The sequence below is a fragment of the Trichosurus vulpecula genome, chromosome 1 (assembly GCF_011100635.1).
Source record: "Trichosurus vulpecula isolate mTriVul1 chromosome 1, mTriVul1.pri, whole genome shotgun sequence".
Classification (NCBI taxonomy): domain Eukaryota; kingdom Metazoa; phylum Chordata; class Mammalia; order Diprotodontia; family Phalangeridae; genus Trichosurus; species Trichosurus vulpecula.
This window is the reverse complement of record NC_050573.1, coordinates 78,727,726-78,753,479: the sequence shown is the minus strand read 5'-3', so window position 1 is coordinate 78,753,479 and position 25,754 is coordinate 78,727,726. Positions and strand designations below refer to the sequence as shown.

The 25,754-nt window shown below is 45.0% G+C and overlaps 1 protein-coding gene across 1 annotated transcript in view; it reads left to right on the top strand.

Moving 5' to 3' along the window:
- The first annotated feature begins 595 nt into the window (after nucleotides 1-595).
- LOC118833508 (zinc finger protein 16-like) overlaps nucleotides 596-25,754 on the top strand; it is a 56,239-nt gene continuing 31,080 nt past the window's right edge. Inside the window, exons 1-2 of the mRNA XM_036740873.1 lie at nucleotides 596-689; nucleotides 1,365-1,639. Of these exons, the coding sequence (XP_036596768.1) occupies nucleotides 596-689; nucleotides 1,365-1,639 (369 nt within the window). The remainder of the gene's footprint in view (nucleotides 690-1,364; nucleotides 1,640-25,754) is intronic.

Below are 25,754 nucleotides of genomic sequence, written 5' to 3'. Positions count from 1 at the left end.
ATCATTCTGGATTTAGTTTGTGTATATTTTGTATATACTTATATATGTATATATTATCTCACCTGCTGGGTCAGCCAGTCATTAAACAAGCATTAAGCACCTACTATATGATAGGCACTAGGCTAAACTCTAGGAATACAAATTAAAGCAAAAAAAAAAAAAAACCCTGCCGTCAAGGAGCTTATGGTCTAATGGAGACAAATAACTAGGTACATACAAGATAACTCCCAAAGATGAATACTTTGAGAATGAAGGATAAAAACATCTGAAATAGGAGGTCATGGTAATATAAGCTCCTTAAGAACAGACTTTCATTTCCTTATGTCCCTAGCTCAGGGCACAGTGCCTGGCACAAACTGACTAAACCAGCTTATTAAGTGCCTATGGATTGATTAAAACGTGTCCTCCTGGAAGCCTTCTGGTTCCATTGCCCTTCTGACTTCACAAATTGATCATCCTGAACCGTCTCCTTCAAGAAACACTCAGGTTCTCTTCTCCTTCTGATCGTATCACTCTCTTATTCAATCAACTCCAGTGGCTCCTATCACCTTCAGGGTCAAAAATAAAACCTTCTGTTTGGCTTTCAATGCCCTTCATGACGTGTCTCTTCCGGCCTTTCCAGCCTTCTTACATTTTGCAGCACCTCAACACCTCCCGCGCCCCCCCCCAGCCCCCCCGCAGTCGATTCGGTGACACGAGCCAGGCTGCTCCTAAAGTGTCTTCACTGGCTCTCCCCCAAGCCTGGAATGCTTTCTCCCTCATCACCCGGGCTACCTGGCTTCCCTGGCCAAGAAGCCTTGCCCAGTCCTTAATCTTAGTATTTTCCCTCTGAAATTCCCGCTGCCGCCTCTCCTCCCTCCCCGCCCCCACGCTGTATTTTGTACAGTTGTTTCCATGTTCCCCCCCCCCCCATTAGATTGTGAGCTTAAGGAAAAGAATTTTGTATCTCCAGAGCTTAGCACAGTGCCTGGCACAAGGTAGGGGCACGCTTAATGAATGCTCGTTGGCTAACATAACTCAGCGGGGCATCTATCATGCAATACTGGGCATGATGGCACTCTAGAGTGATCATCTATGAGCTCTTGCAAGGCCGACCATGGCCCGTCTCCTAGTGCTCAGCGAAGAGCTCTGCACACACTAGGCACTTTAATGTTTCCCGGGTGAATAAACAATATTACCGAGGCTTTTAACTGTGGTCGCCAGAGCCCCTGGCCTCGGGCCCGCAGCTCAGGACCTGCCCCTCCTGTGGAGACGGCTCCAGATCCCGCTCGTCACGCTAGGTGTCGCTACGACCCTCTCCCGAGAAGGCGTTAAAAGCGCATAACTGCACTCACACCCCCACCTCTCCCCCACTCCCCACATAGCCACGTGTCGAAGCAAGGGCCCGCCCACCTCGCTCTGCGCAGGCCCGGCCAAGGACGGGCGGACGGACCACCGAGACTTGGAGTCCTCCCTACAGCCTATTGCGGCCCCAGGCGCATTCCGATCTAGGATTGGGCAGCTCCCCCAAGGGGGGCGGGAATCTGGGGCGACACTTCCGGTCCGGGAGCTCAGGCTCTCTCCGTGGGGGCGGTTCGGGGTCCAGTGGGGCCGGTCTGTGTCCACCGCCCCGGTCCCCGGCGCGGCCCCGGAGCGGAGGGTGAGTCCTGGCCGGCCCCAGACGTGGAGGGGTAAGGGGGAGAGTCGGGGAGGGCCTAGGGTCCCCTCCCCTGCATGCGCCGTCCCCCCTAGTCCTCATTTTTCCTCCTCCCCACTCTGGTGTCCCCGCTGCTCCCGGTCCCCCTCTCTCCCCTCTCTCCTCCCCGGGAACCCCACCTTGCCCCCGCCGGCCCCCTCCCCGGGGTCCCCCCTTTTCGCTCCCGCCGGCCTCCTCCCCTGCCTGCCGTCCCCCCTTCTCACCCCCAGAGGTCCCCCCCCTCACTGCTTCTATCCTGGTTCTCCTATTGCCCCCACCGGCTCCCTCTCTTCTCCCCCCTGCCTGCGGCCTCTCCTCGCCCCCATCGGCCCCCTCCACCGCCTGCAGTCCCCGCTTCTCACCCCTGCTAGCCCCCTCCCCTGCCCAGAACCTCCCTTCCTCTCTCCAGTCCGGGCTCTTCTTTCCTCCCGCCCGGCCCTCTCCCTTATCCGCGGCTGCTCTTCGCTCCCACTGGTCCTCTCCCCTGTTTAGGGTCCTCCCTTTTCTCCCCTGCCCAGGGTCCCCCCTCTCTCGTCCTCGGAGACTCCTCTCCTCCGCGTTGACCCCCTCCCCTGCTCCCTCCACCTGCGTGGGGGGGTCTCCCTTCTCGCCCCCTCCAGCCCCTCCCTACCCGCAACGCCCCCCGACCCGAGGCTCTGTTTCCTTCGCTGCTGGGGTTCCCCCCTTCTCGCTCCCGCTAGCCCCCTCCTTTGCCTAGGCTCCTCCCTTCTGGCCCCCACTGACTCTCCTGCTTTCCACTCCTCTTCTTACTCCCGACCCCTTCCTCTGCCTATAGGTCCCGCATCTTTTCCCCATCGGCTTCCTCTGCTCCCTTACCTGCCCAAGGTCCCCTCCAGCCTCTTCTCCCCGCCGGCCCCCTTCCCCTACTCGGGGTCCCCTCTTCTCGGCCCCTTCCCTGCAGGGCTCCCCTCCAGTCTCTCATTCACCCCTTTCTCCTCCTTTCCAGGCCCCCCTTCCCTCCGATGCCCCATAAGTTCCCTCCCCTTCAGAGGGTCTCCTCCCTTCCAGTCCTCTTCTCTACCTCACCCCTTCGTGGATACTCTCCCCTCCTAACTTCCTCTTCTCCTCCTTCACACACCTCCCTTCTGCATTGATCTCCCCTCTTGCCGTTGCCAGGCATCCCCTTTCTTCCCTATCCCCTTCACTAGTCTCCTTTTTACAGGGTTCCCTTCCAACCCCTTTTCTACCCCCTTGGCCCGCTAGTCCTCTCCTTTGCACAGGATCCTCTCCTCTCACTTCTCCAAACCCCCTCCCCGGAACTGGGTCCTCTTAATCTTCCCCTCTTTGCCCCACCCCTTCATGAATTCCCTCCTTTCCTTTCTAGCTTCCTTTTCCTTTCACAGGCTCACCTCCTCTCCTGCACCAAGGTTCCCCCTCCTTGCCCCTCCAGGTATCCCCTCTCTCTGAGGCACGACCAGTGCAGGGGATCCCCTCCTCAACCGTCCCCTTTTCTCCTCTCCTTCCTTCCCCCCAATTCCAGTTCTCCTCCCCATCACTGCACCAAGCATCCTCTCTCCCTAAACCCCCAAACCTCCACAGATCCACTCCCTTCTAGTCCTTTTCTTTCCTCTTCTTTTACCAGGCCAGGCATCTGCTCTGAGATCTGTCAGTTCCCTTCCCTGCACAGTCTTCTCCCAATTAGCCCCCTCCCCTGCATGAGGTCCCCTTGCCTCCCACACTCTTACAGCCCTTTCTTCCCCTGCCCTGAACTGGGTCTCCTATCCAGTCCCCTTTTCTTCCATGTGCCCCTGCTAGCATTCTCTGCTTCTCAGTTTTCTCCCTCTACCCCTGCCAGTTCTCTTCTTTGCATGGGATCCTCTCCCCTACAGTCCTCAGTCTTTTCCCAGCTTCCATAGCTTCTCCGTCTACCATGTCCCTTCCTTCCCCACTCTTCCTCTCCTAGACTCTACCTAACCCTCTTTTGCACTGCTTTGTTTTCCCTCCCCTCTTCAGGTGTCCTCAGCCTTTCCCTGTATAGGCTCCTCTCTCCTTCGATGAAGTTTCATCCCTCCGTGTCATCCCTCTTCCGTTCTTTCATCTCTCCTTCCCTAAGTGTTTCTACAAGACAGAATCCTTAGAAGGGTGGGTTGAGGCTTGAGGGTTTGGGGTGTTTTGGGCCCTGCTAAAAGGAGTTCCCAGACAAGATAGAAACTCTTGCATGGATAGATAGAGGATTGATTCATGGATATGTAGTTGTGTAGAGATACACATTTTGGGGCAGACCCAACTGCGTTCACATAGGCACTTACATTGCCACACTTACACAAACCCAGAGACAGAATCACTACACTAGGCACTTTCAAACCTGTCCAGTCACAGCTGCATACCCTCCATATACAGTTGCTCTATTTCCTAGTGTGTAGGTCAAATAAGTTTCTTGAGTTCTTAGCTATTTTTTAAGCATATGTTTTTGGGGTCAAACCTTTGTAGTGGTACTGTGTATATCTGCCTTGTGTTCACTGTGTGAAAGTTAGCCTATATTAGCTGACCTGTGGTTTAGCAAATGCTGCTTTTAGAGGTACAGGGATGTTACTCGATGTTTGCTTAGCTGGATCTGTTTCCTCATGTAAACTGAAGGGTTTATGCCAAATGATCTTCTTCCAATTTCAACCCTTAACATTTTGTTTGCTGTGTGTGTAGGGAGGGAGGGCCCTGTGCTAGGTACTTGGCCAGAAGAAGGGATCTGGACATTTCTGCCTTCTTGGCAGAACCCTACGATTTAGTTCCCTTCTCCCAGTCTTGAGCTTCAAGTGCCTTTATGTGTGAGAAATATGATTGTGCATATGTGAGAGTCATCCAAGCTTCATGTGAAATGATGGTGCAACAACTAAAGTAATTAGCCAGAACTAAAAATACAGGTTTTTCCATTAATGATAACATCTCATGTGTGTAAACTGCACTTTGTGACTTTCCATCCATTTTCTGTTGAGCTTTACAAAAGGTCTTTGAGGGAAGGGATGATTGGCTCCATTTAACAGATGAAGAAACTGAGGCTTAGAGAAAGTGTTGTGGCCACAGTCTCATAGAGAATTAGTGGAAGTCAGGAGTAGAGCCCAGGGTTCCTGATTCTTGGTGACGGGCTCTTTCCACTTCCCTCTCTTGTCTCTGTGGAAGGATTACTGTAAGAGCTTAAGGCCATCAAGTTTAGACTGAGGAGATAGAATTATAATTAAGTTCTCCCTTGGGTCCCATGTCATTTTTTTAAAAAACATTTCTCATCCTTCAGAACTTGGAAGTGCTACTTTTTGGATTGTTACAGTAGTGATCTGATTATGCAAAGTTCTGCAGAGGTGAATATTCCTTTTTCAGCTTAGATTCAGCCAGTTAAAATCTGAAAAGGGGAATTTGAAGACAAACTTTAATTGACAATTAACTTGTAAACTTGTGTCTCTGTTCTATTTGTCATCCATGTCCATGCATTTATGTTTTGTGTGTGTGCTAGGTCTCCATATGTTAGATTCCCATTGATACGATTTCTGTTCTCTGAGGAATTTAGATAATCTGTATCAGAAGTCCAGTGATGTGACTGATTTTCCCCACTCAATTTCGATACAGATTTTAAAACAGATATTCATGTTCCAAGGAATTTAGAAAACACATGAACTTTCTTCTCCCTGTGCCTCATAAAGTTGCTCTGAAAATGCAGATCCATTTTTGCCTGCCTTGCTAAACAAGTCTGCAGTTCACTTTTCTTTGGTGATTTTAATCCTTGATTTACAGACGTAAAGTTGAATAGATACTAAAGATTCATTGGGTATAAATTGGATGAGATGACCTCGGAGATCTCTCCCAACTCCATGAATTGCTCTTATTGCCTAGAATCAAAGTTGGAGCTAAAAGCCCCCTCCTACAGATGTTGACTGAGTTTTCTCTGTGTCCAGCTAGTACTTGGGCTTTATGGGAGGGCACAGAGGAAGTACATGTGGGCCATTCTTTCCAGGCATTGGAAGAATGGATTAGCGAGCAGGCTGTATGTGTGTGCGTGGGGGGGGGGGGGGCAGGGTTGTGTGGCCTGTGTATTTCAGTGGCTCCATGGTCTGCAGGTATTCCTTTTATTGGTTCAGATCCCAGCCTGTCCTGTGGCATGACTAAAGTCCTCCCTAGAACCAGTCAAGTGTGCTGAAGGCCTTCCTTGATGTTTTTAAATACTCTGTGGGTTTAAGCACAGTCCTCAGGCTGTTTTGTATAACTGCCCTCCCCCTTTTTGATCATGCATTTTATGGACAATGCCCTTTTTGCCACTTCTCACCAGGATATCACCCTTGGTAATATGCTACAGCCCACCTTATGTTCACCATTGTCCTTTGGGTCACCCACAATTTTGATTCCTCAGACTGTTAATGCATGGTGTGCAGCCTTACAGTGTCACTGAAAGATTTTAAATTGGCTCTGTGACATATAAATTGGCAGCTGCTCTGCAGTTGACAGGCTTAGAGAATTGCCCAGGGACACCAAGAGGTTAATTAACATATCCAGGGTCATACAGGATTCACAGAGGCAAGACCCAGGTCTTCTTGACTCTCTTTGGTCACTATGCCTGCCTTCAAAAGAATATTTTTTTAAAAAAAGGGGTTTTGTGCCACAAAACATCTTGAGATCATTGTGTGCTGCACAGTCTCCTAAGCATGTTGTCCTTCTGAAGTACCTGCCCTAGATGTATGTACTACTAGACCGTTTCAATAGCCTGTCCTTTTATCTGCATATCATAATCTGACCAATGTAGATTTTTCATCCATTTAGTTTTTCCTTTCTAGATTGTTCAGCTGATCTTTTCTCACTGCTGTGGATCTCACTGAGGAGGTCCAATAACCAACTAGGGCTTAGGTAATTAGTGTAATGTCATTTGCAAACAGAAACATTTGGAAGACCTTACCATGTACAAAGATTTCCCATTCTAAATGAATCATAGCTTATAATATACAACTTAACAGTGGTGAACACCAGAGCATAAATGTATCCCTGTTTGTTTCCTCAGTTGATAATGCTGATCAGAAAATCTTTGAGCAAGTTATCTTTTGTTACATCTAACAAGTAATCATGTAATTGTAACACAGTTGTTGGAGGAGTGGGCCTGAGCTTTGTTAGAACCAAACAATAAACATGTATCCCAAAGTGCATGCACAGTACTCAGGGAGCTGTCACTATGTGCCAGGTTGAGCCAGGGGAGTCTTCTTGAAGAAGCCAAGCCTCGAAAAGAGACAGGGACTGGAGTTACTGTTATGAACAATTAAGAAGGGATAAAGCTTGAAAGGTTAAAGGAGAAAGGGTTGGTTTGTCTCAAGTCTTTCAGAAGGGACATGTAAACCTTTTATATCTCTGTGATTAAGAGGTTGCTGAATATACTTAACCGTTAGAGCAGGGTTTGCTGGAAGGGATGAGACTTGAGTGGGGTTTCTGGTACCTTATGTACCTTATGTAACAGCAGCTAACAGCCCTTGATGGACGCATTCAGTGCTCATCATGATGACGGGGATAGGATCCAGGGGCTATTCTTGTGAGAACTGGGGAATCCCAGAGTGACATCGAGGGGGAACCACAAGCCAGGACTGGTCTTCCACATATGCCTTTCTCTTTTCCCAGCTCTGGCTACTCACCAGGTTCCTCCCTGACTTCCAGAGGGGAACCCAGGAGACCAGGCGATGGCAGCAGAGCTCCTACCAGTTGGGCCCCAGGTGAGCTATTTTTCCTGAGACCCCATCTCCAGAACTTCATTCTTTTTTTTTTAATCTACCCCTTTCCCCTAGCATGTAAAAAAGGGGGTCATTGTAAAGTATTAAGGGCAGTTAGATGGCACAGTAGATAAAATACTGGTCTTAGAGTCAAGAAGATGTGAGTTTGAATCCTGACTCAGTCACTTACTAGCTGGGTGATCCTGGGGAAATCACTTAACCACTGTCTGCTTCAGTTTCCCCAAATGTAAAATGGGGATAATAATAGCACCTACCTCTGAGGGCTATTGTCAGGGTCAAATGAGATGTTTGTAAAGCGCTTTGCAGACCTTAAAAGCCCTATGTAAACACTAGCTGTTATTAGTACTATTATTCTCTCTGCTTTTAAGTTCATGGTGTGTTTTCCCCACAACTATTTTGTGAACTGATGGCGGAAGTCTTACCCACATTTTTAACAGTGAGCAACCTGAGGCACACAGAAGTACACTGACTTGCCACAGTCGCATAGCTTGTAGATTTCATAGTTGGGATTTGTTCTCCCAATTCCCACAAAGACGCCTGGAAAGGCCCATAACTTCTCCGCTGCAGTCGCTAAATAAAAAGGTATGTTTGGAGAATTAAAAACCATCCATTGACTTCCTAATTGGCCTAGAGTTACCCTGCGTTCAGCAGGAATTAATTAATTTTGTCCAGATTACCTGGCTATCCCAAACCCATATTGGGAGGGAAATGGGGAGAAGAGCTTCTGGGAGGAAAGATACAATATCTTTTGGACCACTATGGTCCAAATTATAGGGATTATAGGGAATAATAGGGAAATGTTAACTAGTTAGGATAGTTTAATAATTTTTTGAGTCTTCTTGACTGAACTGAATAGAAATCTTTTTGATTAACTTGATTTTATTATTATTTTCTGTATGCTTCTCTTTCTGTGTAAATAAATGCCTAGGAAAAGCACATTCATGGTGTACAGTGAATTGCTTCCCATCCTTTAAAGCCCAGCTGAAATGTCATCTCTTCTAGGAAACTTTCCTTGATTTCCCGTAGTTGATAATAATCATCCCTTACAAACTTCATATAATATTTACTATGTAATATTATGTATTATAGTTACCTGCGTATATAGCTTATCTCCAGACTAGATTATAAGCCCATAAGAGGGCAAGGCCTTATCTCATCAGTGCCTAGCACAATTGTCTCTATGTAGGTGCTTAATAAATGTTTATTATATGAATGAATGAATGAATGAATGAATGAATGAAGTGGGGGTGGGGGGAGTGGTGGGAGTGGCAGAGAAGGTTAGAGACCACAGCATAAACAGTAGATGTGATAGTAATAGAAACCCTTTTGTAGGTGTAGCACCAAACTCATGCATAGTGCAGAATACTGAGCTTTATTAGACTCAACTGTGTTGAGTCAGCTCCTAACAAGGAAGACCTGGGTCATAGGTTTCCTAAGCAGGTGAATAAACAAGCAGTATGAACATGATGAGCTAGAAATCCCAGTAGAAGGAGAAAGATTGACCTCATAGGTATTACTAAGACTTGGCTGGATGAGACCCATGACTAGAATGTGAAGGGTATATCTCATTCAAATGAAACAGGACAAGTAAAAGGGAGGGTGAGTCAGTTTTGTATATTAAAATACCCCATTCAAGCATATTTAACCAACAAGCTGTTATTAGGTATCTACTCTTTGCTAGGCTTTGGGAGACATAAAAAAATGAGACAGTCAGGAGCCAGAATGGGGCAGCATAGAGGAGGGTATTTACATAAAGAAGCATGGAAACAGAAACAGGTGTCAGATTGTTTTTTTATTATATTACAAACCACCTGGACAGAAGGATGAAATAGATGAGTTCAGGAAATATCACAAACCTAGCCTATCATGACATAGTAGAGGTGGGGGAACTTCACTGATCAGGACGTCTGATGAAGCTCTCTGTGGAAAGCGCAGGTCATAAGTTTTTGACTTCCTTACTGATGGTACTCGTAAAACACAGGTATGGTCAGGTCATTAATCTACCAAAAATTTGTCAGTAGCTCCATATTTTCTATAGGATAAAATGTAAAATCCTTAAGCTAGTCCCCACCCACCTTTCCAGAATTATTTCATACTGCTTTGCTGTGTTACCTTAACTAGGTCCTCACAGGAAGAAAATCTTTTTACAATGCCCTAATTTAGTCTTTATCCTACTCCCCACAAAAATTTCCATACCACACCTACTCTCAGCTTATAAGGTCCTTACCTTATAATAAGGTAAAAATCTCACCTTATTCTTACTGAGAAGATAGAGACCATTTGTCCCTCTTTTCCCTTCATATATCTCAAAACCTCTTACCAATCTTCCCTCACTCTCTCCTTTAGTCTCTGATGAAGAGGTGACCCTTCTCCTCACCAATGCAAACCTCTCTACTTCTATTCTTGATCCTTTCCTCTCCTGTCTTCTACAGCGGATTATTCCCACCATCATCCCCTCTCTTCCAGGTTCTCCCTCTAATCTTTAGCCTCTTTCTTCTGGTTCCTTCCTTGCTGCCTACAAACATTCCCCATTCTCCCTGAAAAACCCTCATTACACCTATCCATCACCTCCCTCCGTCATTCCCTTTTCACAACCAAACTCCTAGAAAAAGTTGTCTCCATCCATTGTTTCCTCTCCTCTCATTCATTTCTCACCCCCTTTGCAATCTGGCTACTTACCTCAATCAAAGTTACCAAGACAAATCTGATGGGGTTTTTTTTCTCAGTTCTCTGCTTGACTTCACTGTTGCATTTCACATGGTTGACCACCCTCTCCTCTAAGATGCTCTCTCCTCTGAGTTTTCATGCTACTGTTCTCCTGGTTTTCCTCCTACCTATCTGACTCATCCTCATTCTACTTTGCTGGTTCATCCCTTTCATACCCCTTTACCAAGAGTAGAATGTTCCCCAGGGCTACGTCCTAGGCCCCTCTTCTGTTCTCTCTCTGTGCCTCCCCACTCAGTGACCTCTTTAGTTCCCTTGGGTTTAACTACCATCTCTATGCAGATGACTGTCAAGGCTATCCCATCCTAGTCTCTCCTGTGTACTGGTTTTGCATTTCTCACTGCCTATTGTATATTTCTAACTAGGTGGCCCTTGGTATCTCAACCATCATTCTCTTTCCTCTTCCAAGTTTCCTGTTTCTGTTGAGCGGCACCACCATCCTTCCCTTGCCTAGTTTCACAGCTTTGGCATTACTCTTGATTCCTTCTCTTCCTTTACATATTCAATCAAATGTCCAAACTTGCATTTCTACTTCCACTCCACCACATCTCTTACATCTGTTCTGTTCTCTCTGTTTATGGCCACCATCCAAGTTGAGGTGTTCAGCACCTCTCACCAGGACTATTGCTATAACATCCCAATTGATGTACTTGCCTTAAGCATCTCCTCTCTCCAATCCATCATCTACACAGCCATCAAAGTGATTATCATCAAATGCAAGTCTGACCGTGTCATTGTTCAGAAAAATCCACTTCAGAAAAATCCAATGTGAAGGGCTTCCAAGTCCTTCATAACCTGGCCCTAACCTACCATTCCAGTCTTATATATTGCTTCCCTTCTCACATTTAATTCAAATTGACAAGTATTTAGTAACATGCCACGTACTGTACTAAGTGATGGGAGTACCAATACAAGGAGAAAAAAAGTGATAGTCCCTGCCCTCAAGGAAGTGGGGAAGACAAGGGTCCATTGCAGAGAAAATCTGAAGATTTGGGATTGGAGCCTGAAGATGGCTGGCCTGGGCATTCTTCATAAAGTGGAGGTTCTGAGAGGAACCAGCCAGTAAGAGGGAGGTGCTTCTGATGGGAGAAATCCAGGGTTTGGAGTGAAGAAGTTTCTGGGGCACCATAGAGAAAGTCCAAGGAGTAAGGATGCAGCCTGGAGAGGAATGAAGATGTGGTTGGCTTGAGTGTCCTCCTTAAAATGGATATTCGGACAGTCTAGCAGATGACCTCATAGTTCCTTACAAATGGGACTCGATGTCCGGTCTCTGCCTTTAGGCTGGGCTGTCCCATCCTTGGAATTCACTCTCTTCACTTCTGCAACTTAGGCAGTTCTTTCAAAACTGCTTAGGTGCCACCTTCAACATGAACCCTTCCTGATTCCTGCAACTTCAATCATACCATATTGACCTTGTGTTAGTTTGTATATAGTTACATTGTCTCACCCCACAGAATGTAAACTCCTCATAGTAGTAACAGTTTTCACTTCTGTCATTGTATCCTCAGCACTTAATGCATACTTCCTAATTGGTTCATGCATGCTCACCTCCAGTCACACTGGCCTCCCAGTCTTTGTCCAAGTGTTTTCCTAGATTCATAACAAGCTCTCTCCTTGCCCCCTGCCACCTCTTAAAGAGTCCCCTCACAAGCACAAAGCACAGTTCAAGTGTCACCTCCAAACAAAACCTGATTCTCTCTTGGTTCCTCCATAGTCATTAGGGCTTTCTTCTTTTAAATTACTTTACAAATATGTTATATTTTCTTATCCATGTATCAACCATACCATGTATCAACCCCCAGTAGAATGAAGACTCCTTGTGGACAGGAATGATATCTTCCTCTCACATCCCTATTGCTCAACAAATGTTTATTGAAGTTTATCTAACTCAAAAGTTGGAAAAACTTAAGGGGAATTTTTACTATGAAACTGATTTTTATCCCCATAGAAAAATTGGCCACTGAGGTAGGAATGATGGGAAGTTCCAGGGGAAGTGACTCTTCTATCTTAGACTCTGTGGTAGAGCGAAGCTGGAAATGGGTTGACACATACCCTAGATTTGGAGAGAACAGATTTCAAAGTGTTCAGAGGAAGGATAAGGAGGATCCAAGTAGACTAAAGTTCTATAGAGGGTCCTAGAGGGACAGGAAGCACTCAAGCATAAAATCCTGAAAACACCCAAAGAAACAGTGCTGAAGAAGAGAAGACAGGAATTGACTGAAGTGGATACACAGAGAACTTTCCCATCCAACTTCCCTTTTTAAAAGATAGGGACAGAAGATCTCTTTCCCTTGACACTGCCCAGGTAGGAGGGCTATCCTGTCATTGTAACATGCCTGCTCTCAGATCCTCTGTGAATCCTAAAGTAGTCAAAAAGAGAAACAAAAAGTTAATCTGACACCAACTGAATTGATATGTCCAGCAAGACCAGGCGAAACTTCCATAAACCAAGAGGAGGTCAGAAAAGAGGCCAGCTCTTGGTGCCTTGTCTTGGTTAGGGAAGCAGTAAGAAGGCACAACACATGCTGGCCAGTTAATTCAGGAATTTTTGGTACAGGAGCAAGAAATGCTCCTGACGTGTAACAAATCTTTCTCTGTGTAATGATTGTTCACAGTGTTTCCTCTAAGAATCATAGAGTCACTGTGGAGAGAGAAGCTTGCCTAGACATCAGTCACTCACCCAAATGCTAGCCTGAGGAGGCAAGAAAAGGAGTATACTGCTTTGTGTGGTTTTTATTTATTAAATAAAATATCAAACCACACCACATACAAAAGATGGAAGCAGGAACAGGTTAGAGATGATGGGGGTGGAGGGTGGGGAAGACCGGGCAGCACAGAATCACAGGATTTTAAGGGTCAGAAGGGACTTCATTAGCCTTTAGTACAACCTGAATGCATCACCTTCCAAAAGTGCTCATCAGGCCTCTGCTTGAATGCTTGCCAGGAAAGGAAACTTGCCACCACCACTTCTCCAGGACACCAATTCTCCTTTTGGATGGTTCTAATTGTGAGGAAGTTTTTCCCGATATTGTGTCCAAATTGGCCTCTTTGCAACTTCTACTGTCACTTCTGGCTTGACCATCCATGAATCATGAACAACTAGCTATACTTTAGTCTGGTTGTCCAATAAGTCCTGAATCCAACTAATTGTATTCTAATTTAATCTACTCCCCAATAATAATATGAGATATATTGACCTCTGGGACTAAATAGAACAAGTCCAAACCCTCCTCTGTGTGATAGCCTTTCAGATACTTGAAGGCAGCTTTCATGTTCTTCCTGTATCTTCTCTTCTTTATGTTAAATATCCCCAGTTCTTTTTAAATCACAGCCCCCAGAAATAAACCCAATACTCCAGATAAGGTTTTATCCCCCTTAATTCTAGTACCTTCCCTTTGATGATCATATCAAACTTATCCTTTACATATTTTATTTGTACAAAGCTCTTTGCATATCATCTCCCTCTTTAAACTGGGAACTGCTTAAGAGCAGGAACTGTCTTTTACCTTTCTTTGTGTCCCTGATGCTTAGCACAGAGTCTAGCAAATGGTAGGAGCTTAATAAATGTTTATTGACTGACTAAATATACCTTCTCATACTTGTGAAGTTCATTTTTTTGCCCAAATATAGGACTTTACATTGATTTTTATTGAATTTCATCTTATTAGATTCAGCCCATTGCCCTAGCCTGACTGCCATCTTTTGTGGTAGTTATCCCTCCCATCTTTGTGTCATCTGCAAATTTGTTGATCATACAGTCTGTGCCTTAATCCAAGTCATTGATAAAACTCAGCTAAACCCAGATCACTGGGGTATTCCACTAGAGACCTCCTGCTATGTTGGCATTTAAACCTTAACAACTAGCTACACTTTGAGTCTGGTCATCCAGTCACTTCTAAATCCATCTAATTGTATCTACTTCTAATCCACTTTTCTCCATCTACTCCACAAAAAATAATATGAAATACTACACTTTTATAAAAAGGTTTGGGGAAATCTAGGTATACTATATCAATAGCAGGCCCTTCATCTCCTAGTTCAGTGATCTTGTCCAAAAAAAAAACCCCAAAAGGCAGGTTAGTCTGTTATGATCTGTTCTGTTGAAGCCATTATTGGCTCTTCGTAATCACTGCTTCCCTTTCCAAACGTTCCCCAAGATCTCTTTATAATCATCCATTCTGGAATTTTCCCATGAATGAGAGACAAGCTCACTGGCCTGTAGTTTACAGTTAGTCTCTTCTCTCTTATTTGGGAAGTGAAACAACATGTCTTCTTCATTCTTGTGTACATCTCCTACTTTCCATGATCTTTCAATAACACAATGGCTCACTAATCACATCTACCACAGGACCTGAAAATGTAATTCATCTGATCTCAGTAACTTGAATTCATTAAGAAAAAGCAGGAACTCTTGCTATAAGCTTTACCTATCTTGAGCACCAACTCCCTATGAGTCATTTTTGTTTTGTTGTTGGTAGTGCAAAGGTCATTCATTCTCCTTGGCAGAGAAAACAGAAGCAAATTAAGCATTGGACAGCTCTGCTTTCTCTCAGTTGTCAGTTATTATTGTCCCATCTACCCTGAGCAAAGGTTCTGTCCCTCCTTGGTCCCTCCTCAGCTGTGAATCTGAAAAAGATATAGGAGTTTTAGTCAGCTGTGATCTCAGTGGAATGGAATAGAAGGGCATTTATTAAGCACTTACATGCCATACACCATGCTAAGTGCTGGAGACACAAACTTGTGTTCTAATTTAAATTCACAATGTATAAAGGAGGGTTTGTGTTTCTGTTCACTTCATGGCATATGGAAATGCCAGGTACTCCTTAGGCTCTAGCAGAGAAAGTAGCAGGACACATGGCAAGACATAGAGGATCTTCGGGATCAGTGGCAGCCAAAGTCAACAAGCATTTATTCATGACCTTCTATGTGCCTGGCACTGTGCTAAGCACCATGGATACAAAGATAGACAAAAAAATAGTCTCTGATCACAAGAAGCTCTCAGTCTGATGGGGGAGACAACATGCAAACAACTGTGTAAAACCATATGAAAGATAAGTTGGAGATAATCATCAGAAGGAAGGCACTAGCAGAAATAGAGGATTGGGAAAGGCTTCTCGGAGATGGTGAGATTGTAGCTGGAACTTGCAGGAAGCCTGGAGGCAGATGGGGGAGAGCATTTCAGGAATGGAGGTAAGCCAGTGAAAATGCCTGAAAAAGAGTGTTTTGTTTAATGAATAGCAAGGGGACCAGTGTCACTGGATCAGATCATGGAGTGCAAGGATGGGAGGAGAAAACAGTAAGGTTAAGAAGACTGGAAAGGTAGGAAGGGCTTTGAATGTCAAGCCAAGAATTTTGCATTTGCTCCTGGAGATGATAATCACTAAGCTTTGTTGAACAGGGAGTAAATGCTCAGACGTGCATTTTAGGAAGATCACTTTGACAGGTGAGTGGTGGTTGACCTGGAATTGGGGAGACTTGCCTATTAGAATTGTCCAGGCACAAGGTGGTGAGGGCCTGCACCGTATATAAGAGATGTTACAAAGGTAGAATCAACAGGACTTGGCAACAAATCGGACATAGGGGATGACTGAGCAAGGAGTTGAGGATGATACTTAAGTTCTGAGGATGGTGGTGCTCTTGCTGTTGTTTGTTCTTCATTCTTGAATAAGACCATGACATCAGGGAGGTGGTGCCATGACTTACAAGTGGATTGGATTTAAGTGAAGGAGGGCTGTGCAGTCACCAGCCTCACTCTCTCCTCTGGAGCCATCTGGGTCCAATGGCAAGATATCTGTCAGGATGACTGGACATGGCCATCGGTGCTTTTGACGTTAATATGGAAGTTAGGAAGAGAGGAGAGCTTGGGGGGAAAGATAATGAGTCCAGTTTAGGACGTGTTGAATTTAATGTTTCTATGGGGCATCCAGTTGGAGATATCCAATGGACAGTTGAAGATGTGAGACTGGAGGTCAGAAGAAAGATGAGGGCTAGATAAATAGATCTGAGAATCATCAACTTAGAATTGATAGTTGAATCCATGGAGCTAATGAGATCATCAAGAGAAATAGTATAGAGGAAGAAGAGGGCCCAGGAAAGAGCCTGATGGGAATAACCACAGTGAGGATGCAGGATCAGGGTAAAAAGTTAATAAGATATTAGGTTGTATTGGGAAGAGTAGCTTTCAGAAATAAAGTGGTAATAATCCCACCGTACACGGACAACCTCTGAAATGTGAGGTGTAGACTTCACGGAACATCTCAGTTGTGTTTCAAAGGATGGGTAGGAATTCAGCAGATGCAGAAGGGGAAAGAGTGTACTCCAGCATGGCAAACAATGTGAGCAATGACTAAAGATGGGCACAGGGCAAGTCCATTCAGTCTTCTGGTTTGCCAGGGGTATAATGCATATGGAGAAGAGTAGTAGGTGATAAGCTTGGAAAGCAACCATAGTGCCAGATTGTAGCGCCCAAGTGACCAGGAAACTGGTTCTAATTCAGATCTCAATACTGATTGGCCCAGGGACTAGGCACTTTACTTCTCAATATCAGTTTCTTCATCTGTAAAATGGGAATAACGGACCCTGACTCACCTTGTGTTTATGAGAATCCAGTTAAATAGTAGAATTCGAAAACTTTGAAAACTGTGGATTTGTGCTCTTATTGTTGTTAAACAGTGATCAGCAATCTCCTTGGGGTGATATAGTGAGGTTCATGATGGAGGTGTGCAGCAGGATTGGCTTTCCTTATTTCAAGAATAAGGAATAGGGAGACCTGCCCTAAAGCCTACAGACTCTGAGCAGGATTCCAGGCCCAAGAAATATTAAAAGGCCCAGGCTCAAGTTTTAGCTCTGACACATAGTGGCTCTACCAGAAATCCCTTCTGTGAGAACATTTCCTTTTCTGTTTTTAGAGTAAATCAGTAAGGAAACATTAAGGGCCTGGAAGATTGTAGAAATATCTGCAGGCCCTGACCCTGCTTGCTCATCCCCCTTTTGGAATGACTGAAGGGCCGTGTAGAACAAGTATGGAGGTATGGTCAGGAGTTCTCCCCTTTAAATCCCAGCTCTGGCACTCAGCAGCTGTGCAGTTTTACCTCCTAGCCTCGCCTTCTTCATCCTTGTACATTATGGAGATGATGATAAGGAAAGCACTTTTTAAGCCTGTCCTTTAGAAATGTGAATGGTTATCTTTATTATTATCACCACCATCACAACTTTGCCATCCTCAGGAAGGCCTCTGGCTCTAAAAACATTGTTCTTGTTACCTGTACAAAAGCATGAAGGAACCCATCACAAAACGTGCCTTGGCCCGCCCAGACATACCTGCTGGATCAGCTGGCGGGTGTGTTGTGGGGCCTGTATCCAATAGGGGCTCCATTCATTCATCCTTCCTCCCCAGCCAGGACACTGTGAGAAATCTAAGGTGTCAGTGGTTCCTTCCAGCCTCAATTCCCAGGCCACCTCTTGGCGGGGTGCGGAAGGGGAGTTCTGATCTTTTAGTTGTCAGTGTTTTTCCCTCTTCTCCAAAAGGAAATGTATTTTGTATTTACTTATGTGTCCATGCTACTTTCCCCTCGCCTTCCCTTCCCCATTGCCTACTAGGAAAATATAAGGTCCTTGAGGCAGGGGCAGTTTTAATTTTCTCTTTGTGTCCTCAGTGTCTGACATGTAGTAGCTGCTTAAGAAATGTTTGACACCTGAGATAGACCTTGCTAGATCAAAAAGCTTCCCACCCACCCAGGTTGGGGGAGGGCAAGCAAAGCCTGAAGGCTTGCAGGTCGGAAAGGGTGGGGATAAGTTTGGGGAATGATAAGTGGTCCTGTTTGACTGGAATGCTGAGTCTAAAGGGAGGACTGTGAGATAAGGCCTGCTTGCCAGGCAGGTTGAAGCCAGATTGTTGAGGCCCTGGAATGCTGAGGAATTTGGGGCTTTACTGTTTTTAACCTGAGAGAGATGAGATCAGAGTTGTGACTTAGGAAGACATATCTGGCAGCTGTGTGTAGGATGGGTTGGATAGGGCAGCAGGATTCATTTGGCAGCAGTCTTCCTGGTGAGGGGTAATGAAGGTCTAAACTAGAGTAGTAGCAAAGTAATGAATGGATGGATGTGGAAGGGGCAAAATTGACCAGACTTGGCAAGGAATTGGATGTGGAGGGAGGTGATACAATTGGCAAGTCAGGACCTAGAGGCAAAGTATAAAAGGAAGAAGATGAGTCCCATTTGGAGAAAGTGTTGGGCCCAAAGTGCTGGTGGGATATGTAGGTTGATGCCAGATTTAGGATGATATGATTTAGAGCCAGAAGAGACCTTATGTATCCTCTAAGACAACCCTTCTCCCAGCCATTTTATAATTAGGAGACCTGAGGTCCATAGAGATTAGGATTTTTACCCACAGTCACTCAGATAGTGATTGGCATTTGAATTTATACCTAGGCCCCAACTCCAGGTCCAGGTTGTTTCCAGTATGCAGTGATCCCTTTAAAAGGGTTGGAGGTAGATAGCTCAGAAAAGACCAGGGTGTGATATACAGATTTAGGAATCACCTGCATAGAGGTGATAGTTGAAATCATAGTAATGAAAGAGATCACAAAGGAAGAGAGTATAGAGAGAGCAAAGGGCTGAAAACAGAGTCAGCATTTGATTTCTTTTGAAGCTGAATCATTCTTTAGAATGATTCAGTTTCCTAATCACGAAAGATTTTATTTGATTTCTTGTGGGAGCCTGCAGCACTGGCATAGACATAAAATGGTCAGCGTTCACCAGCATGTGGGCTAGTTACAGCTTCTGTGCCTCCCTGCCCCCACCCTATCTCAGCCCACAAGAAGCACTGCTTGTTCTTTCCAGAGCTGGCAGCCCACATCCAGTCGCCTCCCTGCTCAGGAGAGGCAGGAGCAGGCGTAGGCATACCTCCTCCCCTACTCCCTGAGGGAGAGATGGCAGTGAGTGCTCTTGTCCTTTCCTAGCCATCATCCTCCCCCAGGGTACCAGGAGGAAAAGGATCTCAGTTGCATTATGTCACTTTTGCCTCTTCCAAAGGTTTGCTCATCCCAAATTCCCTGGAGGGAGCGAATAATTTTTTTAATTTATTATTTTAAATATGCTTTTATTTTTAAATTTCGAGTTCCAAATTCATTCTCTCCCTCCCCCCCCACTGAGAAGGTAAGCACAATTATACCAGTTATGCCTGTGAAATCATGTAAAACATATTTCAGTATTAGCCATATCATCAAAAAACCCCACCAACAAAGCAAGAAATTGAAACTTCAGTTTACACTTAGAGTTTATCAGTTCTCTCTCTCTGGAGATGATAGCATTTTTTCCTCACAAGTTCTTTGGAGTTGTTTTGGATCATTGTATTGATTGAAATAGCCAAGTCTTACAGCGTTGTTCAGCATTACAGCATATGCACAGTGATCTCCTGGTTCGTCTCACTTCACTTTGCATCAGTTCATATGGATCTTGCCCTTCTTTTTTTTTTAAACCACTCCCCTTATCATTTCTTATAGCACAGTAGTACTCCATCATAATCACATGCCACAATTTGTTTGGCCATTCCCCAGCTGATGAGCATGAGGGGTAATATTTTATACCTTCACCCCCGGGGACAAGCGTATGCTATCCTTAAGGTTGAGTTGTTGTTGTCACCCAAAGGTGTTTCTCTGCAAAGGGGTTTAACCTACCCACCCCCACCCCCCACCCCCAAATTCATCTGAGCTCCAATTCTAGGCTTCTTATGGACCTCTTCCCATAGTTTTGGACAGGCTCCCTTCTGATCATTGTTCCCCTAACTGAGCAGAGAAGCATGTGTTCTCTTTAGGGTCTGGATTGAGGCAGAGCCTTCAGTAAGTCACATCTTAGTTGTCAGCAGCAAGTTATACCATATCAAGAGTAAAAAGGGCTTAACTACCTAGGAACCCAGGATAGCCCTTACTCTTGGAGAGGAAACAGATTTCTCCATCTTTAGAGTTGATGCCAGGACTCCATGAGCCCTGGACCTTGCTTGGCTAGGTTCCTTAGTAAAAAAACCATCTCAGTTTTTGACCCAGAAGTTTTAAGACTAACCTCAAAAATGCCGGAGCTTTATTTTGTCAGCATTTCTTAAAGACTACCAGAACTGTTTGACATTACAGGGTCACTCAACTTTATGCCTTGCAACATGTTGCCATTAACAAGATCTTAACTTGTCTTAATAAATTATGCAGATTGGTGGTTCCTTGGCAAGTTACATAAGTGAACTGTTCTACAGACCTCTACGTAAAACGATTTTTACATAATGCAAATTTGCCTGTGGACATGGGGAAAGAAGGGAGGGAGGTAGACAAGAAGGGGGCTGAGCACCTGCAGAGGGAGGGGCCTGGTACACAGTTCAAGGACATGTGGGAGGCTGAGGACAGAGAGGCAAGAACAGGAGGAGTATGTGAAGGCCAGGGCCAGCCATGTGGAGGCCTGGCTGGAACTGAGAGGAAGAACATGCAGGGGGTGGACATGTAGGGTCCCAACACAGATGGGAGAGAACAGGAGACACACGGGGTCAGGAACAGGTATGTGGTACTGGAGCAGGAGTGGACAGAAGACAGATACGGGGAGGGGCGGGGGTGGACATGTGGGCAGGAGGGAGGAACAAGGTGAAGGTTCCCTCTCTGGCAGTGGTGGTGGTCTCTCCAAGAATCTATTCTTCTGTTTTAACTGGGATGAGTTTTGGGTTTTGGGGTTTTTTTTTGGAGGGTGGGGGGAGGCTGTGGAGCACTGAGCCAAGGGGCAGGTTTGGAAAAAGAGTCGAGAGAGAGTGCAGTACTGTACAATAAAGTTAACATGGGTTTGGGGGGGGGGTGGAATATGGATTTCTTTCAGAATTCTTTATGAATTCATGTAAAGGTAGAACTGTCTGTGTTTACAAATAAAAACTGTGAATGACATCTACTTTGGTAAGGTTTTCCACTTGTAGCTAAGCCTGTATACTGTGTGTAAAGACAGTGGCATCTACCTTTCCTTGAAAGCCTTGTCCCACTAGGCTTGGGCTGCCCTGGGGGTGGGGTGGGGGTCATAATTTACTTTCTCTAGATTCCCTTACTTGGATACTTTTTAAAAAATCCACAACTTGGGTACTTTCTCTGGTGAGGAGTCTCAGAACTTAGCTAGGGTGTTCCTTGGATGATGGACATGTGGCATGTTGCCAGGTCTATATATTCAAGGCTTTCCAGTTCTATAAGATCTACCAGTGCTGGTGCACCATTGGCATGGCCCTCTAGAGATCAGAGTCAGCTCCATGGCACAGTGTTCTTTAGTGGAAACAGATCCCCTCCCCTTTGTATAAAACCTTGGTGGCAAATCTGTGGCCTCTGAAGGGGGTTGGGAATCATGCTGTGGAAGTTGAGCTAAGCCATTTGTCTATGTCCCCAGTCCTCCCTTTGTGCACAGATACACTTCCCAAGTATGGCATCCCATCTTCTCTATCAGTTCAAGTGCCACTCTCCTAGGAATTTTTCTCTTCCAGGGAGTTAGACCAGTAGTCTTCTCCTGTCCCTACCCTGCCAACTCCTGCAGCCCCCTCCCTTCCTTCTACTTCTCTCCTGGAACTGCCCAACCTTCTTACCTTCAGAGATGGACAGTGTCACCTGCACCCCTTCAGCCTGCCAACTTATCAGTAACACTCAGAGGGCAGCACATTTCCACTTGTTTCATTCTTTCATGGCCTTTCTGTAGAGCTTGTTTCTCCTTTGGGGCATGCAATGCAGGTTGATTTCTGAAGAGGAGTTGCAGAGAAACTGAAATCATAGTTAGAGAATCTTGGAATTTGAAAGGTCAGATGTCAGAGGTGAGTGAGTCCAACTTGTGATGGACAGGAACCCTTTCTACAGAATCCTCCATAGGAGTGATTTGATCTCTGCCTGAAGACCTCCAAAGATGGAGATCCCACATCCTCTGAGGGCTGCCAATTTTACTTTTGGATGACTTGAATCATTAAGAGAGTTTTTTCCCTATATCAGGCTCAATTCTCCCTCTATGCTGCCATTTTTTCCTTATTTTTTATTGATATCTTTTCCCCAATTACACATAAAAACAATTTTTAACTTTCATTTTTTAATTTAATTTAATTTTTTTTATTTTCAGTTTACAACACTTGGTTCTACATAATTTTGAGTTCCAGATTTTCTTCCCTCCCTCCCCCCCTCCCTCCCCAAGATGGCATGGAATCCCATATAACTTCCACGTATAACTTCGCATTGAATTAATTTACACACTAGTCGAAGTTATGGAGAAGAATTATGACCAATGGAATGAATCATGAGAAAGAAGAAACAGAACCAAAAAAAAAAAACCAACCCAAAAACAAAAACAAAAGAGAGAAAAAGAAGAAAAAAGGGGGAAAAATGGCTAGCATGAAGTGTGCCTCAATCTGCATTCATACTTCATAATTCTTTCTCTGGATGTAGATAGCATTCTCCATCGTGAGTCCTTTGGAGTTGTCTTTGTACCTTGTGTTGCTGAGACGAGAAAAGTCTGTCAGGGTTAGTCCTCACAGAATCCATATATCTATGGTTGTGTATAATGTTCTGGCTCTGCTCCACTCACTCAGCATTATGTCGTGTAGGTTTTTCCAGGTTGATATGAAGTCCGTATCATCCCCATTTCTTATAGCACAGTAGTATTCCATTACCTTCATATACCACAGCTTGTTCAGCCATTCCCCAATTGATGGGCATCCCTTTGATTTCCAATTCTTAGCTACCACAAAAAGAGCTTCTATAAATATTTTTGTACATATGGGTCCTTTTCCCACTTGTGTGATCTCTTTGGGATACAACCCTAGAAGTGATATTGCTGAGTCAAAGGGTATAAACATTTTTATAGCCTTTTGGGCATAGTTCCAAATTACTCTCCAAAATGGCTGGATCAGTTCACAACTCCACCAGCAATGTAACAATGTTCCGATTTTCCCACATCCTCTCCAGCATTTATCATTTTTCTGTTTTGTTATTTTAGCCAATCTGACAGGAGAGATGTGGTATCTAAGAGTTGTTTTGATTTGCATTTCTCTAATCAGTAGTGATTTCGAGCATTTTTTCATATGCCTATAGATATCTTTAATTTCTTCCTCTGAAAACTGCCTGTTCATATCCTTTGACCATTTCTCAATTGGGGAATGACTTGTATTCCTATATATTTGGCTCAGTTCCCTGTATATTTTAGAAATGAGGCCTTTATCAGTGACTTAAAGTTCATTTTTTAAAATTTTTAGAGTTCCAAATTTTCTCCTTCCCTCTCTCCCCTCCCCCTTATTAAGAAGGCAAATAATTTGATGCAGATTGTACATGTGCAGTCATTATGCTGCCATCTTTACATTATCCTAGTTCTGCCCAATCGGACCAACCAGAAGGCTAACCCCTCATCTCCCACCTCCAGGTGTTTGAAGACAGCAATGATGCTCTCCCTGAGACTTTTCTTCTTCAGGTTCTAACCCCAGTTCACCAAAATCTCCGTAGTTGAAAGGGATCTCAGAGGTCATTTGGCATCCCTGCACAAGAGGTCTTCTTTTAGCATTTCTGCCCAGTGCTCACCCAGCTTCTGCTCCAAGACTGCTAGCTCCCAAAGCAACCCAGTCCACTCTTTTCAATGCACTGTGCATTTTCCTGTTGAGGACTGACAGTATTAATGGTCATCCTACATCCTTGGAGCCAGGCTTGATTGGCCCTGACATCCCTATTACCAAAGCTCAGTCTGTCTGTACCTTATTGCCAGAGGAATCCCATTCAAGCTGAAAGTGCTTTGTAAATCCTATAGAAATGTGCAGCAGCATTATTGATAGTCTGTCCTGGGCAGTGCCATTGCTTCTTGCCTTGAAGTGACAAGGAATTTACAATATTACCATTCCCGTCGGTTGCACACTCAGAGATCTGACTGGGGGCGCCCAGCCATGTTATCTCTTCAGAGATTCTTCACAGCAGGATCTGCATTTTATTCTCTGTTCTCTTCTGGTCTCCCTCTGTGTTCCGGGTTATAAGGAATCCCTGCTATTTTTTTCTTTGTCACTGTGTTTTGTTCACAGCTGGGGACAGATGAGCAAGTATGTCTGTAGTATGGTCAGGCCAGGCAGCCAGCTCCATCGGGGCTCTTCCATACAGAGCCAGCCAGCCAGAGGGGGTGTTTTCCATGTTTGCCCAGAATCTCCTATTAGGTAGCATGCTTTTTTGAGGGATGGGAAATTCTTATAACTAAAGGCATAGACCCTGCCTGCTATTATTACCATGACCTAGGTACAGTCAAGGGCAGATCTGCCTCACATTCCCCCCCCACCAGTTATTGGGCTTGGTACAGAAAGCAACAACAGTTTTCCTACCTCCTTGCTCTCTCTGTCTTCTAATTGGTCTCCCTACCTACCTATCTCTCTTTCGTCTCCCATCTTACACAAAGCTGCTCAAGTGATTTTCCTGAAGTGCCGATACGATCCTGTCACTCCCTTGCTCAATAAAGTCCAATGCCTCCCTGTTGCCTCGAGGCTAGAGTAGAAGTTCCTGTTTGGTTTTGAAAGTCCTTCATAAGCCAGGCCCAGCCTCCCTCTCCAGCCTTCTTCTCATTACTGCCCTTTGTGCAGGATGCTCACAATGACTCTCCAGCCGGCGTCTGTGTGCCGTTGTAATGCCTTTTCTCTCAGGCCTGGAATGTCCTGCCTCTTCACCTGTGCCACCATCTCTTGTTCCTTTCACAGCAGCTCAAGCGGCACCGCTTACTTGGAATCTTTCCTGATCTTCCCAGCTGATGGTGCCCTTCTTGCAAAAATGTTAAATGTTAATTAAATTCGGGTATACATTTGTGTCTGCTTACTCTTGAACGGGTTGTTTCTTCTGAGAGACTTTGAGCTCTTGTAAGATAGGGACTGTTCCATTTTTGCCCAGCACAGTGTAGCAGATTAATAATTGCTTGTTGATTGATTGAGGGTAAGCAGACCTCAGAGAGGTGCTGGCTTTCCCTATTACTAGTCATTTTCTACCCACTACAGTTCATCAGGGGGCCCATTTCATTTTAGGAATACCATTAGGACCTAGATACTGCCCTTGTCATGTGCATTTGGGACTTGCAAATCTCTTTCATGGTCGGCACTCCTGCCATGAAGCTTATAAACTGGCCATTTAAGGGTCTGTTTAAGATAATAGCTGTTCCTCCTCATCTAGCCTTCTCGGCCACTGGTGAATAGTTAATTTGGTTAGACTGTGAGTTGTCAGGCAGACATGAACTGACTACCAGGTACAAAGGTAGTGAGCTCTGGTGGAAGAAGCATTGGCACACCTGGGTCCTTGCCCTGATCCTACATCTCCTGCTGCTTGGCTGGGTGTATTTGGCCAAGCTTAATTCCTTTGCAGAATGTGAAAGTGGCACCAGCGGATTTCAGAGAGCCCTTCTTGTTTTAACAGTCTGTGACCCTCTGAGAGGCAAGGTGAGATGCCTGAGGTGCTGGACTTGGAATTGGGAAGACCTGGGTTCAGCATTTGCAGATGTCTGACCCAGGGCAAGTCACTTCATATCTAAGAGCCTTGGTTTAATCATCTGTGAAATGGGGATAATAATGCCTGTTGTACCTATTTCATAGTTATTGTGAGATTCAAGTGAAGTTACATGTGAGATAAAGCTAACTTTAAGCATGATGAAAA